The following is a 16,388-nucleotide window of genomic DNA, read 5'->3' as shown; positions in this document are numbered from 1 at the left end:
AAGGCGTGCTTGGAATGATGGGTATTAGGTATAAGATTTCGTTCTAGTGTTTCGAATTGTACAGTTCCAAAGAATCAGAGCTTTTATTGAGAGGATGATTGGTGTAGTTTAGGTATCTGTGATTACTTCGGTTACCGTGTTTGGAGAGAGAGAGATTGATTGACTTCTAATTTTGGAAATATTTCATTCGTTAACAAATACAAGTTGGAGATACAAGTTGAACACTCCCTGTATCATATGTGTTATAATATATTTTTGTGGTTCAATCTTCGATTGAATTTTTTTCCGTTTACCTCCCATTTGTTAGGTTGGAAATTTGAATTTTCCTAGTATGCTCTGCCTTGTAGCCGACACAACTTGTCAATAGTGAAATTGCAATTGAGTTGGGAATTTTACATCTTTAGGTCCCTATCAAGAATGTAGATATTGTTACATCTATTTCTGTGGTCAATATTTGATAGATGCTTTAATTATCATCAATATTCATTGCTGGAAAATATAAAACTATAGTGAATGTAAATTTGATACAGGTATTTTTCTATTTTTTTTCTTCTTAAAGAACCGTTTACAGTCAGATAGTTGTATTCACATATAATATGAAAGTTTAAAATTTAAAGTATAGTTTTCTCAGGTGTTGTATCTTAGATACCATAATAATACCAACCATTTGCTTGTGAACGGTTGTCTCCCTTTGAGAAGATAAAAGTTGTTTGGGAATAGGATTGTGTTCTACCTGGTATTAAGGTCTTTTTCTTTAGATTTATGGAAATCAAAGTTGCATGTCTTAGTTTCTTAACTTTGTTCCAAAAGCAAATTGCCCTAAGATTTTTTTTAGATTGCTGGCCTTAGTCTAGGAATCACAAAAATTAGAACTAAGATTGAAGATTGTGATGAAAAGATACCTTGTCTAGTCCAACTCTTATCCCTTCCAATAAAAGGGAGGTAAAATATCCTCTGAGTGCAAGATGTTCTACCAAACTATAGATGGACATATTGTTAGTATATAATAGTAACGGGTGATCACACAATAAAATGATACACCCTCACTTATACAATAACCCTCTACTTGGTGGATGATGTTGCTTCACCAATATGCAAAAGAGAATAAATTTAATGTTAAAATTAGTCATATATTGAAGAGGTATTTTTCTGAGATAAAGTATATCTTTTAGAGAAAAGGAATGTCTTCCCAAGAGACACAAAGGAGTTCATAAATAATATGTTAAATAATTTTCTTTCTCTGTCCGTGTTGTTGATTCCCACCCTAACCAAATTGGCATCCATATCATTAGGACCATCATATATCACCAAGGTTTAATAAAAAGGTAAAAATGACACAATGACACAATGAAGACTTATGAGTTATGATTCTATAAAGTATAATTGTATCCAAATCTTCCCTCTATCATCTCTAAAAAATCATTTTATATTCAAATGCATACACGCAAAGTCATGATTCCGTTAGGCTTATCTCAAGATGAAGCTAATGAGACAACCACTAGAATACCTTTACATAAGAGTAGTGATAATTACATAAAACATTAGTGGTAATTAGATAATTATAGTGTTACACATTGTTTGTAAGGGTACACATTTGAAATCGTGTTTTTGTGTTTTCAGTTATAACTGTGAAATGAAAACAAGATTTTAGTTTTAATTGTGAACACCATTTCACGATTATAACTAAAATCGTGTCTTTAAAACATAATTTCAGTTTAAGTGTGTAGTGTATAACTCATCACGTGCAACAATAATTAATGTTTATATAATATCATACCTACTAGGCCACTACACCCCCCCCCCCCCCTCCCCCCTTTTTCCTCTTTTTGAAAGAAAAATCTAATAATACACTTTTTGAAATGGGTGGTGAGTAACAAGTGTTACTCCTCCAAATGTTGCAGGGCTAGACATGGGTTGAATTGAGTATATTGTTAGGTGATTAGTAGCTTCTAATTAGCTTACAAAAGAAATGTGTCATTTTAAATTTATAATTTGATACTCATTTTTATATATATTTATTGTTGGGTATATATATGTGAAAATTCTAGAAAAGGATGTATACATAATGATATATTTACGTTTAAATCTATAATATCAAGACTGTTCAAGGTTGACAAAGATGGAATGATTTTGCCATTTATTTTATATCAGCAAACATGTCACAAGTTGAATAATATGATTTTTGACAATTTTTTTAAGAAATTATTTTTTTTCCATTTGAATAATTCATTATTAAGTTTTATTTTTTTTTTTATTTTTTTATGAAACAAATGACAAGTAATTTAATCATTATTAAGGTAATTTACTTAAAAAAAAAATTTCACTACTCAAGTTCAAGGAAATTAAAATATTACTTTCAGTAAAATCAGTTTCAAGAATTTTTTAAAAATTAGTCTTTTGATTAGGTACAAATCACATAAGAAATATGTTAAATAAATAAAAGAAATATTCAGCCTTAAAAAAATAAAAATAAAAATAAAAATAAAACAGAGCAACTAAGCAAGCGGGAACCCTATAAATACCCTTAGATTCATAACGGCTCCTTTTCACTTTCAAAAGCTCTCTGAACTTGGGACCAAAGAAAGCTCTCTCTCTCTCTCTCTCTCTCTCTCTCTCAAACACAAACACAAACACGTTCCCATCAAGAAGAAATCGTCCACTGACTCAGACTCAGACTGAGTGGTACCAATTTCTAGACTATACTTTTTCTTTTCCGTTTTGGGTTTTCTTTATTGTTTGATTTTTTTTTTTTTTTTTTACTGGGGTTTTTGATTTTTTTCTGTTTTGATTCTTTTGAAAATTTCAATATTGTTACTTGAATATTAGGGTTTCATATTGGGTTTTTCGTTGATTGTGGGGGAAATATTCTGTTTAGGTTTTTCTTGATTATTTTTTTAGGGTTTGAATTTTCTGGGGTTTGATATAAAAGTGTTTGTGTTTTTTCAGATTAGGAAATTCAGTTTCCTTTTCTGTTTGGGGTTTTTGATTGTTGTGGGATTTATTGCAAGAGGGTTTGCGATTTGGGAAATTCATTCCACGTTGCAAGAGGGTGCATTATTGGAATTGTCTGGAAAGGTTTCACACGATCATGGACAATCCTGATCCTGATCAGAAGAAGAGGAAGAGGAAGAATAGTAGAGACTCTGTGGCTGAGACACTGGCGAAGTGGAAAGAAAAAAATACTGCCCAGTTTGCGTCTTGTGGGGCTCCTAAAGTTCAAACCAAAGGGTCAAAGAAAGGCTGTTGTGTGAAAGGAAAAGGAGGACCTGAAAACTCACTGTGCCATTACCGAGGGGTTAGGCAGAGGACATGGGGTAAGTGGGTGGCAGAGATTCATGAGCCAAATGGTGGAAAAAAACTCTGGCTAGGGACTTTTGGGACTGCCTTTGATGCTGCGTCCGTGTATGACGAAGCTGCTTCAACAATGTATGGTTCCTCTGCTCGGCTTAACTTTCCAGATATCACAAGTCGCACATCCTCAATGGAATCTGTGAAGGATTGCTGCTGGACTTCCTCTGAGTCTGTCCCTTATTCAATGGGAAGTCCTGTGGGATCTGAATCCACAACTGCGGCAAACCCTTCTGAGTATTGTGCTGATGAGGATGCACTGTATTATCCTGTCACTGAAGCCGACATGCCAAGTTTGGTGGGGACAGAGGCCGAGGGTGAGTCTACTGGTGTGTCTGAGTTTTGTGCTGATGAGGGTACTCTGTATTATCCTGTCACAGAAGCTAAGGATGAGTCTACAAACTATTTTGGGGATAATGGACAGGAGAACTTGCTAGAATGTTCCGAAAATGAAAATTTTATGTATGAAATTATGGCTCTATTAAACGATCCTGTTGGCAACACAGATTCTGTGCGGGGTTTTGGTTATGATGCTGATCAACTTGGATTGGGGAAATTTTAGCAGGCTCTTTAACAGTATGCCACTTATACCACTTATTGGAGTGAGCTTTTAAAGGTTTAGACTTCCTGCAAATGTCTAGTTTTGGTCGGTATTAGTACACTTGTCAAAAAGTTTTGGTAGGGTATTTTTATTCGCTTACTGATTCTGTGTTAAGGTTTATACTTCATGTAAATGTCTAGTTTTGGTCAGTATTACTATTAGTACTGTTAGTTATCACTTATCAAAAAGTTTTGGTAGGATATTTGTATATGCATGCTGGATTCTGTTTTGAGGTTTAGCCTTCATGTAAATGACTAGTTTTGGTCGGTAATAGAATTACTTATCTACAAATTTTGGTAGCATATTTGTATTATTATTTTTTTTAATTCTGGTTTTGGTGATGCTGTCAATATCTGTTATTTTGTTGTTATTATTCAAGTTTGGACTATTCTTTAAATAATCACCCTGGCACAGCTTGTTACTAGTGGCTCTTCTTCTATCTGTGTCTCAATTTCTTTCATTTTACAATGGACCATGTGGTTGGAAGTTAGAACTTAATATTTTTGAAATATGAATGATTTCATTCTATATGCAGTTTATTTGAGGTAAGATATTGTACTGCAGAACCCTATCGGTTTAACCTATTGATTTAAAATGACAATGCCCATAAAGACTGCAATGTCAACATCATAGCTAATGCTATCTTAATGGTATTTGGTAGCATAAGTTTTGAAGGATTTTAAAATTTCAATGCGTATTAGGTTAGAAAAATTTAACTCCACCTGTGTTGGTGCGTAGTGCCATATGTTTTGTTCACAGCCGGTCCCAAGCCCGGAAAAAGGAAGAGGGTTGCGGTAGGTAGCTGCGTAAAATTTAGTCACTTTATTGTTAATGGATCCATGATTGTCGACTCAAAATAATTTGGTACCAAGACTTGGTTGGTGTTGTATTAGGTTAGTTGGAATTTATTATTTGAGTGCTCAAAATTTGCATATTTTCAAGGAAGCTAACAATTAGATTTTGCATTTGCTGATTAGCAAAATTATTGTTGAAACTTTAAAACATACCATTATGTAGTAGAATATGGGTTTAAGTGATAACCTGATAGTAATGGCATCTGTAATAATATCTGATGTCTATAGTTCGAACCCCATGTCCCCCCTTCCCCAAATCCTTTCCATGCAACCACACAATTTTCCTTCCCCTAAAAGCCACAACCTTTTCTCCTACTTGTTCCATTCATTCAATCCAAAGTCGTGGCGTGCACGTGGAGCTGCTGACTCCTTCTGCGTCTTTTGGAGAGATTCACGTGATCGTTGGCCCCATGTTCGATGGAAAAATCACCACCCTTCTTCGCAGAATTGAATCTGAGAGCAGCAATGGCAGGTTTGTGAACCTTCAATAGTTTTACTTACTTTCTTTATGTGTGTTATATACATGCTTTAAATTTATGTGGGTTGTGGATAAAATTTTAGCTCGTTTTGGTGGATGGTGTTTTTTTATTTTTAGCCCGTTTTATGTGGTTGGTGTTGTTTTAGTGTCAACTGTCAAACATGAGATCTTTTAGGTTCAGTGCAGAATTGGGTAGTTTAACTATTTGTATGGAAATGTTCGCTTTTTAAATTTATGTATTGTAATTGATCTTGAGCTTGCATTTACGTGAGTTGTTTTTAAGATTGTTGCTTTTATGGTGGACAGTGTTGTTATTATGCCAAATATGAGATGTCTTAGGTGCAGTAGTGTTGATTGGAATTATGCTGCTTTTATATGCATATTTATGTATGCTTTATGATTGAATTTTGCGGGTTGTTGATAATTTTTTTTGGGTGGGTGGGCAGGCAGTATTGTTTTTGTGCCAAAGATGAGATCTTTAGATTCAATGGTGAATTAGGTTGTATGGATATTTGACTGTCTGAATAGAATTTTTCCATTCTTACATACATTTATATATATATATATATATATATATGTATGTATGTATTATAATTGAATTTGAGCTTGAATTCATGCAGGTTGTTGATAAAATGCTGCATTTATTTGGTGGGTAGTATTATTTTCTGTGCCAAATGTGAGATCCTTAGGTTGAATAGTGAATTGGGTAATTTGAATATTTGGCAATTTGAATGGAATTTTCCATTACTATATACATACTTACGTATGAATGTGATTTTTGTAAAGTTTAAGGTTTGATGGAATTGACATGTGTAATTGCATATATTATTTTTAGAATTGGGAAAGAGTAGATTTTGGCAATGTACTGCTTCAATTGATGGAATGTGATGATCACCAGCTTTCAGGTTAAGCCTTACAAGAGCTACCTCCAATTGGATAAAACATTAAAGGGTGTTTGTATTTCAGGAAGATTGAGGGAAGCTGTGGGGCTGTTGTACACTACTGTAGTGCAAGTGGAACCAAGAACCTATGCTCTTCTATTGCAGGAATGCATATTTAGAAAAGAGTAGAAGAAGGGGAGAAGAATCCATGCACTAATGGTTGTTGTTGGATACGATCCCAGTGAGTATTTGAAGACTAAATTGTTGATATTGTATGTGAAATCAGGGGATCTAGGAACCGCTCACATTCTATTTGATAATATGCGGGAGAATGCTTGGTTTCATGGAATGCAATGATTGCAGGGTATGTGCAAAAGGGGCTTGAAGAAGTGGGGTTAAATCTTTATTACAAGATGAGACAGACTGGTTTTATACCCGACCTGTATACCTTTGCTTCAGTCTTCAGAGCTTGTGCATCTTTAGCAACACTCGAGCATGGGAAACAGGCCCATGGTGTCATGATCAAGTGTCAAATTAGGGAAAATGTGGTAGTCAATTGTGCCCTTTTGGACATGTACTTTAAATGCAGTAGTTTCTCTGATGGGCATCGGGTAATTGGCAAGTCTTTAAATAGGAATGTTGTTATGTGGACTGCTTTAATCTCTGGCTATGGTCAGCATGGAAAAGTTGTAGAGGTTTTGGAATCTTTTCATAGGATGAAAACTGTAGGTTTCAAACCAAATTATGTTACTTTTCTTTCAGTTCTTTCTGCTTGCAGCCATGGAGGTTTGCTTGATGAGGGTTGGGCATATTTCTCATCTATGACCAAAGATTATGGAATTCAGCCAAGAGGGAAGCATTATGCAGCTATAGTTGATCTTTTAGGGCTTGCTAGCCGGTTACAAGAGGCGTGTGAGTTTGTTCTGAACTCACCTTGTAAGGAGCACTCAATGATATGGGGTGCTTTGCTTTGGGCTTGTAGGGTTCATGGAGACATGAACTTGGTAAAGCTGGCAGCAAAGAAATTTTTTGAATTGGAACCCAAAAATCCTGGAAAATATGTGGTCTTGTCTAATGCTAATGCCACCTCTGGGTTTTGGGAAAATGCTGCAGTGGTCAGGGCTGTGATCCAGGAATCAGGGATCATAAAGGAGCCTAGTTATAGCAGAATAGAGGTTCAATATGGGTCCCAATTCTTCTTCAAGGGTGATAAACAATCTAAGGTGCTATATGAGTTGATCAGAGAAATTACTTGTATTTTAAAGGATGCAGGTTATGTTCCTGATCTAAGTGACAACTAACTCACGTAATGGAAAATGACTCATTTCCTGTGAATATCTCTCTGTTGCGAAGCAGTGCCATTTGAGAGAGTAAGAGCTGTATGCCTAAAACTTTGGTGCTTTCTTAAATTTTGTGGAATCTGGAGGGTGCACTTATGGGTGAGGCTTAATAGATATCAGTTACATATTTAGTGTTATCTAATTAGGCATCTGGATCATTTTAGTTATTTCATTCTTCAAGAATTTAAACATATTTTTATCTGTTACCAAAGAAAATTATTTAGTTTCAGTTTATTAGTTCTGGTCATAGCAGCGATAGAGCCATTCAATCTGTCCAAGCATATTGGTTGACCTGTTCAGAGTCCAGACTCCTGCTAATGCCAAAAATTGCATTTCAAATAATGCATATTGATGCTTGCATATGTATCTGTGTTCAGTCTATTCATGTTTTTTGATGATGTGTAAAGGTCAAAATTTATTGAATTCACAGGCAATCTAGATCAATGACAAGTGCATGAAAATTTACTTGTATGATATGATATATGAGAAGACAACCCAAAATTTCAGGATTAAGGCTTGGATGTTGTTGTTTATGATATGATATATAATCGATGATATATATGTAAAATCCTGCATGATACTATATGATATATGAGAATCCAACCCCAAAAGTTTTGGGATTAAGGCTTGGTTGTTGTTTAGTGTGATATATGAGAAATGCAGCTGTTTATTCCTGGCATTTCTCGCTACTCCACTTTCCTTAAGTTCCCAAACTAGATATAAATTATATAAAAAGAACCTCAAAATTGAAATAGAAGCTTATCAAATTATGTGTCATTTATGCAAGATATGTAATCACTTCTCCCCACTACTTTCTAAACCTTTCCTCCTTAGTTCTCATCCTTCTAGAAATTACATGGCCCCCTTCCTTAATCCTCTTTGTCCATATGCACATCCAAAGTCATTTTTTGCAAGATCCTTATCACTCTAGACCCATTATTTTTCTCAATCTATTTTGGATGTCATATTACTTGTAATTTTCAATTTCATTTCTTTCCATTTAGTAGAAGTGATTGATATCAAATTTCATTTAATTGGCATAATAACCTTCTCTTGAGCCTAGTAAAGTCTGTAAAACATATTATGTCTGACTAAGTTTCTTATTTGCCTCTAAATCTTGGTCTATTCTAACGTGCTGCAACATTTATGGCGATTGGGGTGAATCCCAAACAATTTTTCACGCTTAGGGAAGGAGATACTGCATATACCTTGCAACGGGGATCAAACTCTTTTGGTCAGTTTTTGCTAGTGACTGAACTCAAAACTGGTTGGCTCCGGAGGTCTGTCATAATACCGGAAGGGAAAGAAAAATATGGTTGGAAGGTTTTTGGTTTAGAATTGAGGAAGATGTTAGAACCCAACCAATATGCCTTTGGTGGTTCAGGCCAAGTAAAGTTTATTCCTCAGGCACAGAAACGTAATCCATCTCGGTCTTTTGTTGAGACAGTGAAGGGTCCAATGCACGCAAAGGGTGGTATTCATCCTTTCCGTAAAACCAAGGCTGTAGGACAGAATATTATAGATGATGCGATGGGGGAGAAACAGCAGAATAGGATGAAGGAAACGACGGCAGTGCCGCTGAATCAATCTCGGAAGCAGGTGGTTGCTGGTCCGGTGGGTCAGCCTGGTATAGCGGCCGTGAGGGGAGGGGAGGGGAGAGGGAGGAGCATTAATTTGGGCATTAATGTAGGTGAGAATTTACCGGTACAGAATCAAATCAGATCTCCATTAATTTTTGGTTTGAATTCAAATAAAACTGAAAAGGGGAAGGGGTGTGATTTGAGGGATACACGATGGACTGGGAAGGGATTAATAGTGGTGGTGTCTGAGAATGGGAAGAGACGGGTTTTCTGGGATAATTATAAAGAAGGAAAAACTTCCTTTAAATGGGTGCCACGGGCTGTCACAGAGAAGCTGAGTTTCGGGTTGGGCCCAAAACAGCCCGTAACCCATTCTGTGTCTAACTTAAGCCCATTGAGTACAAGCCCATGCAGTTTAGAGGCTGGAGAATGCTCCAACGCTTTTTTAGGCCCACTCTCATCTAAACTTAGTCCCGATGAGACTGAAGAGAGTTCCAGGATCCTTACAACTGGGTTAGTGACGCCGGAGGTTTTGTTGAGAGACGATGAAGATGAAAGGAGTTTATCGGTCAGTCCATTGCATGTGGTTTCGCCGGTAGGGGCGATGCAGACCAAGGCAGAGGGAGTTATGCCAATTAATCAGCGTTGGGTTTCACCGGTGGAAGTGTCGGGGCGCACCGAGATTCCTCTGAAAATGGGTTTCAAGCTCAGTTCTGACCGGAATAGTGTTTTGGGACATAATAAGCTGTCGGGTGGGTCGATTTCTGAAGGTAAGAGGCTGGTAACTCTCGAATTTGTGCCGAGATTGAACGGACCTTCTTTTCCCGATCAGTTTCTGGAGTTTTTGCGAGCTGGGTTAATGGGTTTTGGAGTATCGGGTCAGGAAGTTAATACTTTCTCTAGTAAGGAACTTTTAAGTCTTCCTAGGGAGGTCATACTTGTGGAGGATGCAGTTGATTTTTCTGTGGGGTTTGGTGAAACTGAAGTGTCAGATTGTTTACCTCTGCAAATCATTGATCCGGGTGTGTCAACAAAGTTGGTAGAGTTGGAGGAGGGCACTGAGGTATTGAGTATTGAGAATAAGTTAGATATTTCTAGCTGGATGAAGCACAGAATTCCTGGGTTCAATAAATTGGTTGGGTTGTCAACGACTAGACATGAGAAGTTGTGCATTGCTCTCTTACAGAGGCTAGAAACTGAGATGGAAGCAGCCAATGTGTTACACAGGAGAGAAATGGGTAGTAAAAAAGTGTCTTAAGTCCAAAAACAAGGGACGTAGAGAGTTGCAAAACTTAATATGTTTGGTGAATTATGACAGGAGATAAAAGGTGGTCTTGTGTTGGTGTCAATAGCAGGGGTTAGTTTAGTGTTTATGAAGATAAGAATGATTTCGTGGAATGTTAGAGGTTTAAATGATCCTCAAAAACGTCTTGTGGTGAAGAATTTGTTGCCGGAGGGGAAGTGCGATGTTGTTTGTTTACAAGAGACGAAGATTGCTAGCATGAATAGACAGTTGGTTTGTAGTTTGTGGAGCTGTCCATATGTGGATTGGGCTGTTTTGGAGGCTGATCGAACTGCTGGTGGTATCTTGCTTATGTGGGATAAAAGGGTTTTGGAGAAGCTGAAGGTTATGGTTGGCACTTTCTCAGTTTCGGTAAAGTGGCAAGGGGTGGGGGATGGTTTTATATGGGCATGTTCAGGGGTTTATGGCCCTAATGAGAATATTGAGAGGGGTCACATGTGGGATAAGTTGGTGGGTGTTCAGCAATATTGGAGGTTATCGTGGTGCTGCTTTGGTGATTTTAATATTGTTCGCTTTCCTAGCGAGCGTAGGGGTGAGGCACGTTTGACCTTGGCTATGGAAAAATTTTCTGAATTTATTGAGGATCTTAACCTGGTTGATTTGCCTTTAGACGGAGGTAGATATACATGGTCAAGTGGTACTGATAACCCAACGATGTCCAGGATTGATAGAGCGTTGGTCACTCCAGATTGGGAGGACCATTTCTCAGATGTTCTTCAAAGGATTTTACCACGTCCTATCTCAGATCACAGTCCAATTCTTTTGGAGGCAGGGGGAATGGCAAGGGGGAAAAGTCCGTTCAGATTTGAAAATATGTGGTTGAAGACGAAGGGATTTGTGGATAGAGTTCAATTCTGGTGGAATCGGCATTCTTTTGTAGGTACACCTAGTTTCGTGTTTGCAAAAAAATTGAAGGCTCTGAAAGAGGACATTGTGCAATGGAATCGCCGAGAGTTTGGTAATGTAGAGCGTCAAAAGAAACAATTATTGGAGGAGCTGAAAAAATTAGACACCAAGGAAGGGGACTTTGGTCTCACTGATGGGGAGAAAGGGCATAGGGTAGCTTTGAGGTCTCGGGTGGAGCATCTTCTTTCTTTGGAAGAAATTTCCTGGAGACAAAAATCTAGGATGTTATGTATCAAGGAAGGGGACAACAATACCAAGTTTTTTCATAAGGTGGCTAATTCTCATAGAAGATTTAATCATCTAAGGACTTTGGAGGTGGATGGGGTGGTGTTTGAAGAGGAATTCGAGGTGACTAATCAGGTAGTACAATTTTATAAAACTTTGTACAAGGAGACTGAGAGGTGGAGGCCTTTTGTGGAGGGTTTGGAATTTGATTGTATTGGGGATGTGGAGAGGGTTTGGCTTGAAAGGAAGTTTGAGAGGGAGGAGATACTTCAAGTTGTACGTGATTTGGAAGGGGACAAAGCTCCCGGTCCGGATGGGTTTACTATGGCATTTTATCATCATTGTTGGAGAGTAGTGGAGAAAGACGTCTTAGCGGTCTTTGAAGAGTTTTTTCAACATTGTAAGTTTGAAAAATCCCTTAATGCTACCTTCATTGCATTAATTCCTAAAAAGAATGATGCCTCTAATATTAGAGATTTCCGACCTATTAGCTTGGTGGGGAGTGTGTATAAAATCTTGTCTAAGGTTTTGGCAAATCGATTGAGAGTGGTTTTATCAGTTGATTTCTGAGACTCAAAATAGCTTTGTGGATGGGAGACAAATTCTTGACTCGGTTCTTATTGCGAATGAGTGTGTGGATAGCCGACGGAAGAGTAGGGTTCCTGGAGTCATTTGTAAACTTGATATTGAGAAAGTCTATGATCATGTGAATTGGGAGGCTTTGTTAAATTTGTTGCATAGAATGGGCTTTGGAGTAAAGTGGTGTCAGTGGATCCGTACTTGTATATCCACAGTTCAGTTCTCTGTTATGATTAATGGGTCTCCAGCTGATTTCTTTGGTAGTTCAAGAGGTTTAAGACAAGGGGATCCACTATCTCCTATGCTGTTTTTGATTATGATGGAGGTGTTTAGTAAGATGTTGAAAAGAGTGGAGGGAGCTGGCTTGATCCGGGGTTTTAAAGTTGAGGGTAGGAGGGGTGGTGGGGAATGTGTTACACATCTACTGTTTGCAGACGATACTATCCTATTTTGTGATGCGGATGTGGAGCAAATCATTTATATTCGGTTGTTGTTACTTAGTTTTCAGGCGGTAACAGGTTTGAAGGTTAATGTGCATAAGAGTGAAATGGTTCCAATAGGGGAGGTTGATAATGTGCATGCCCTGGCTGATATTTTGGGCTGCAAAGTTGGAAAGTTGCCTATGTCTTATCTTGGCATGCCTTTGGGGGCTTCACACAATTCCCCTTCAATTTGGAATCCTATTTTGGAAAAATTTGAGCGAAGATTAGTCGGGTGGAAGAAGTTGTATTTGTCTAAGGGGGGTCGATTAATGTTACTCAAGAGTACACTATCTAGTCTTCCTACCTATTTTCTTTCGCTATTCACAATTCCTACTCATGTGGCTAATAGAATTGAAAAGTTGCAAAGGGATTTTCTATGGGGTGATAGCAAATCTCATCTGGTAGGATGGGATAAAGTTTGTGCGCCTATAGCCAATGGTGGGTTGGGGATAAGGAAACTTACTACGTTCAATAAGGCCTTATTGGGGAAATGGTTGTGGCGGTTTGGGAAGGAAGAGGATCGGTTATGGAGGAGGGTGATAGTTTCAAAATATGGGGAAGAATGGGGGGGTTGGACCTCAAAACTGGGTAGGGGAGTTCATGGGTGTGGTTTGTGGAAAGGTATTCGCATGGGATGGGAGGACTTTAGCAAAAATTGTCAATTTGTTGTTGGGTTGGGGAATAGAGTGAGGTTTTGGCAGGATGGGTGGTGTGGGGATCAACCTTTTCACTTGGCTTTCCCAAGGTTGTATGGTATTGCCATTGATAAGGAGGCATCTGTTGAAGCTTCTTTGTCAAGGCTGGGGGCGGAGGATAGAAGAATTTGGGATGTTCGTTTTATTCGAGAATTTAATGATTGGGAGATGGATGAAGGGCTGCATTTTCTTCGTATTTTGGGAGCTACTACTCCTCCAATGGATGTGGGAGATCGGATGAGATGGAAGTTGAAGCTTGATGGGGATTTTGATATCCGGTCATATTATAACAAATTAAGGAATTCTCCTTCAATTGTCTTTCCTTGGAAAGCTATATGGAAAGTAAAGGCCCCTAGGCGTGTTTCCTTTTTTGTTTGGTGTGTAGCTTGGAATAAGATCCTAACGGGTGATAATCTAAGATTGAGGAGATTGGTTTTTGTGGATTGGTGCATTATGTGTCGAAATTGGGGAGAGACGGTAGATCACTTACTTCTTCATTGTGAGATGGCTTATCAGTTATGGAGCTTTGTCTTTATAACCTTTGGCCTGTCTTGGATTGTACCTAGATCGATCCCAGATTTGCTTTCTAGCTAGTGGAATTGGTTGGGGAAGCACTCGTCTCAGATATGGAATTTAGTTCCATTGTGCATCTTTTGGTGTATTTGGAAGGAACGGAATTGGCAAACTTTTGAGGATTTGGATAGTTCCGGTGATCAGATGCTTGCTTCTTTCAGTGGGACTCTTTTTGATTGGTCTCGGGCTTGGGGACTCACGACTAGTGATTCTCTCCCTTCTTTCATTAGCTCTCTTTCTCTTTGTAATTAATCTGTGGATTGATTTTCTTCTTCTTCTTTTTTTATTTATTTTTTGTTTTCCTTCTTGTATTTTCTGGATTTGCTCTATGTTCTTCATGCATAGAGTAGCCATTCATATATATAACATTCTTACTTATCAAAAAAAATATATATATATATTGTGTCAGGACCCAAACCCTAAACCTAAGATCCCTTTCCTCTCCCATTATTTTCTTGAAGACCCAAGGACCCTATATAGATATTGGAATTCTAGTTTTTTGAGTATTAGAAAGAGATCAGTGTTCTCATTGGATTTCTTCCATTTGTTATCTAAAGCTTTTGATTTTAATCAATTTAACTATGGGAGCCTGTAACTTCTTATCACCACAGTTGATATTGTTCATTCAAGAGATACTTCAACTATGTGAAGCATCTTGCTGCACAGGTATTTGAACTACAAAAACACCAAAACTTCTGTTGGAAAAAAATTCCCATGCTTTATGCATGCATATACAGGGCAACAAATATTCAAATACTTGAATTACTGAACAATGTTTAAATGTTTTTTGAATTATTCTTATGATGCTTTGTTTCTTTTTTACATCTCTGTTATGCAGAAGTGTGGCAATAGTAAAATTGAATAAGGATACAAGATATGGATTGGATTCAATCGTGACACATGATGGGGCAAAATTGCCATGCTTGGCCTTACCTGATTTGTCATCATTCAGACAAAAGTTTGGTCTTGAGGCATATGATCAGGTATTTCAATGACACAATTTGTGATACATGTATTACGAATGGTATTCTTTCTTTTGTAAAAATGCAGAACTATTTTCTTTTGTGTGCGTGCTCTCTCTCTCTCTCTCTCTCTCTCTCTCTCTCTCTGTGCGCGCGTGCGTTTGTGTGTGTATTGTTTGAAATAAAGCTATTGTTTTTTGGTAAACATGCAGTCTCAGTAACGAGTAAGTGGTTTGTGCGTCTGAGAAATCTCAATTTGAAATGAGCATAGTTTTCTGGCTTTTTTTGGTGAGATTATTGCATTTAACTCTCATCAGTTTTTTATGTACACTAGGAGTGATACTTAGTTTTGACCTGTCTATGGTGACAGTTAGATGTGATTGGTATTGATGAAGATCAATTCTTTGAGGACCTTTATGATTTCTGTCGTGAAGCTGCTGATCATGATGGCAAAAGAGTAATAGTTGCTGGACTAGATGGTAATTATTTAAGGTATTTAAATAGGCCACCAATTATATTTAGCTATTTTTATGCTCATGATTTAAAAAATAATAATAATAATTACCTTTTTTGGATTGAGAGTTTTAGCTTATAACTTTTTTTTTTTTTTTTTTTTGAGAAACAATTAGGTTATAACTTAAAAACTTTTTTGCAATTAAATGGCGTCATATCATATTAAATTGCTTGAAAATTCTAACAAGATCCTTCTAGTGATGAATATAAATATTGTTGATAGGAGGAGCTTTGGTGTGTGCTGGATATAATTCCCCTGGCTGATTCTGTGACCAAATTAACTGCTCGCTGTGAACTTTGTGGTAAATGTGCTTTCTTCACCTTAAGGAAAACAGAGGAGACACAGACTGAACTGATTGGTGGGTCTGATGTGTACATGCCTGTGTGTCGGCAGCACCATGTCAGCGGACAAGTAGTCAAGGAAGGTGCAAAGACTGTCCTGGAATCTCAAAGCATTCAGTGTGTCTCTTATGCATAGTTCAACTAAGGAAAACAATGGAGACACAGACCGAACTGATTGGTCTGTCTACATGCTTGTGTGTCAACAGCACTATGTCAGCAGATAAGTAGTCAAGGAAGTTGCAAAGACTGTCATGGAATCTCAAAACGTTCAGTGTTACTCTTATGCATAGTTCAACTGCTTAGTAGGAAATCTGAAATTTCCTAGTATGCTCTGCCTTGTAGTCTACACAACTTGTCAATAGTGAAATTGCAATTAAGTTAGGAATTTTACATCTTTAGGTCCCTATCAAGAATGTAGATATTGTTACATCTATTTATGTGGTCAATGTTTGATAGATGCCTTAATTATCATCAATATACATTGCTGGAAAATATAAAACTATAGTGAATGTGAATTTGAAACAGGTTTTTTCTATTCTTTTCTTCTTCTTAAAGAACTGTTCATAGTCGATAGTTGTATTCATGTATAGTATGAAAGTTTAAAATTTAAAGTATAGTTTTCTCAGGTGCCATATCTTAGATACCCCAATAATATCAACCATTTGCTTGTGAACTGTTGTCTCCCTTTGAGAAGTTAAAAGTTTTTTGGGAATAGGGTTGTGTTCT

At 37.4% G+C, this 16,388-nt stretch overlaps 1 protein-coding gene and 1 pseudogene across 2 annotated transcripts; both read left to right on the top strand.

The window, feature by feature from the left end:
• The first annotated feature begins 2,483 nt into the window (after nucleotides 1-2,483).
• Nucleotides 2,484-4,146, top strand: LOC126698668 (dehydration-responsive element-binding protein 2A-like). 2 transcript variants are annotated; one of them, XM_050396049.1, is made up of 2 exons: nucleotides 2,484-2,682; nucleotides 3,009-4,146. In XM_050396049.1, exon 2 carries the CDS (start codon nucleotides 3,089-3,091, stop codon nucleotides 3,908-3,910), a length of 822 nt encoding a protein of 273 aa, XP_050252006.1. In that variant the 5' UTR covers nucleotides 2,484-2,682; nucleotides 3,009-3,088; the 3' UTR covers nucleotides 3,911-4,146. The 2 variants fall into 2 exon arrangements, with proteins under 2 accessions (XP_050252006.1, XP_050252005.1); XM_050396048.1 differs by having other exon boundaries at nucleotides 2,486-2,682; nucleotides 2,947-4,146.
• A 357-nt stretch (nucleotides 4,147-4,503) lies between these two features.
• Nucleotides 4,504-16,198, top strand: LOC126698672 (putative pentatricopeptide repeat-containing protein At3g13770, mitochondrial; annotated as a pseudogene).
• The last annotated feature ends 190 nt before the right edge of the window (nucleotides 16,199-16,388 follow it).

Source organism: Quercus robur, chromosome 9 (genome assembly GCF_932294415.1).
Source record: "Quercus robur chromosome 9, dhQueRobu3.1, whole genome shotgun sequence".
In the NCBI taxonomy this organism is placed as follows: Eukaryota; Viridiplantae; Streptophyta; class Magnoliopsida; order Fagales; family Fagaceae; genus Quercus; species Quercus robur.
Note: the sequence above shows the minus strand (reverse complement) of the source record. Positions and strands in the feature narration are given on the sequence as shown.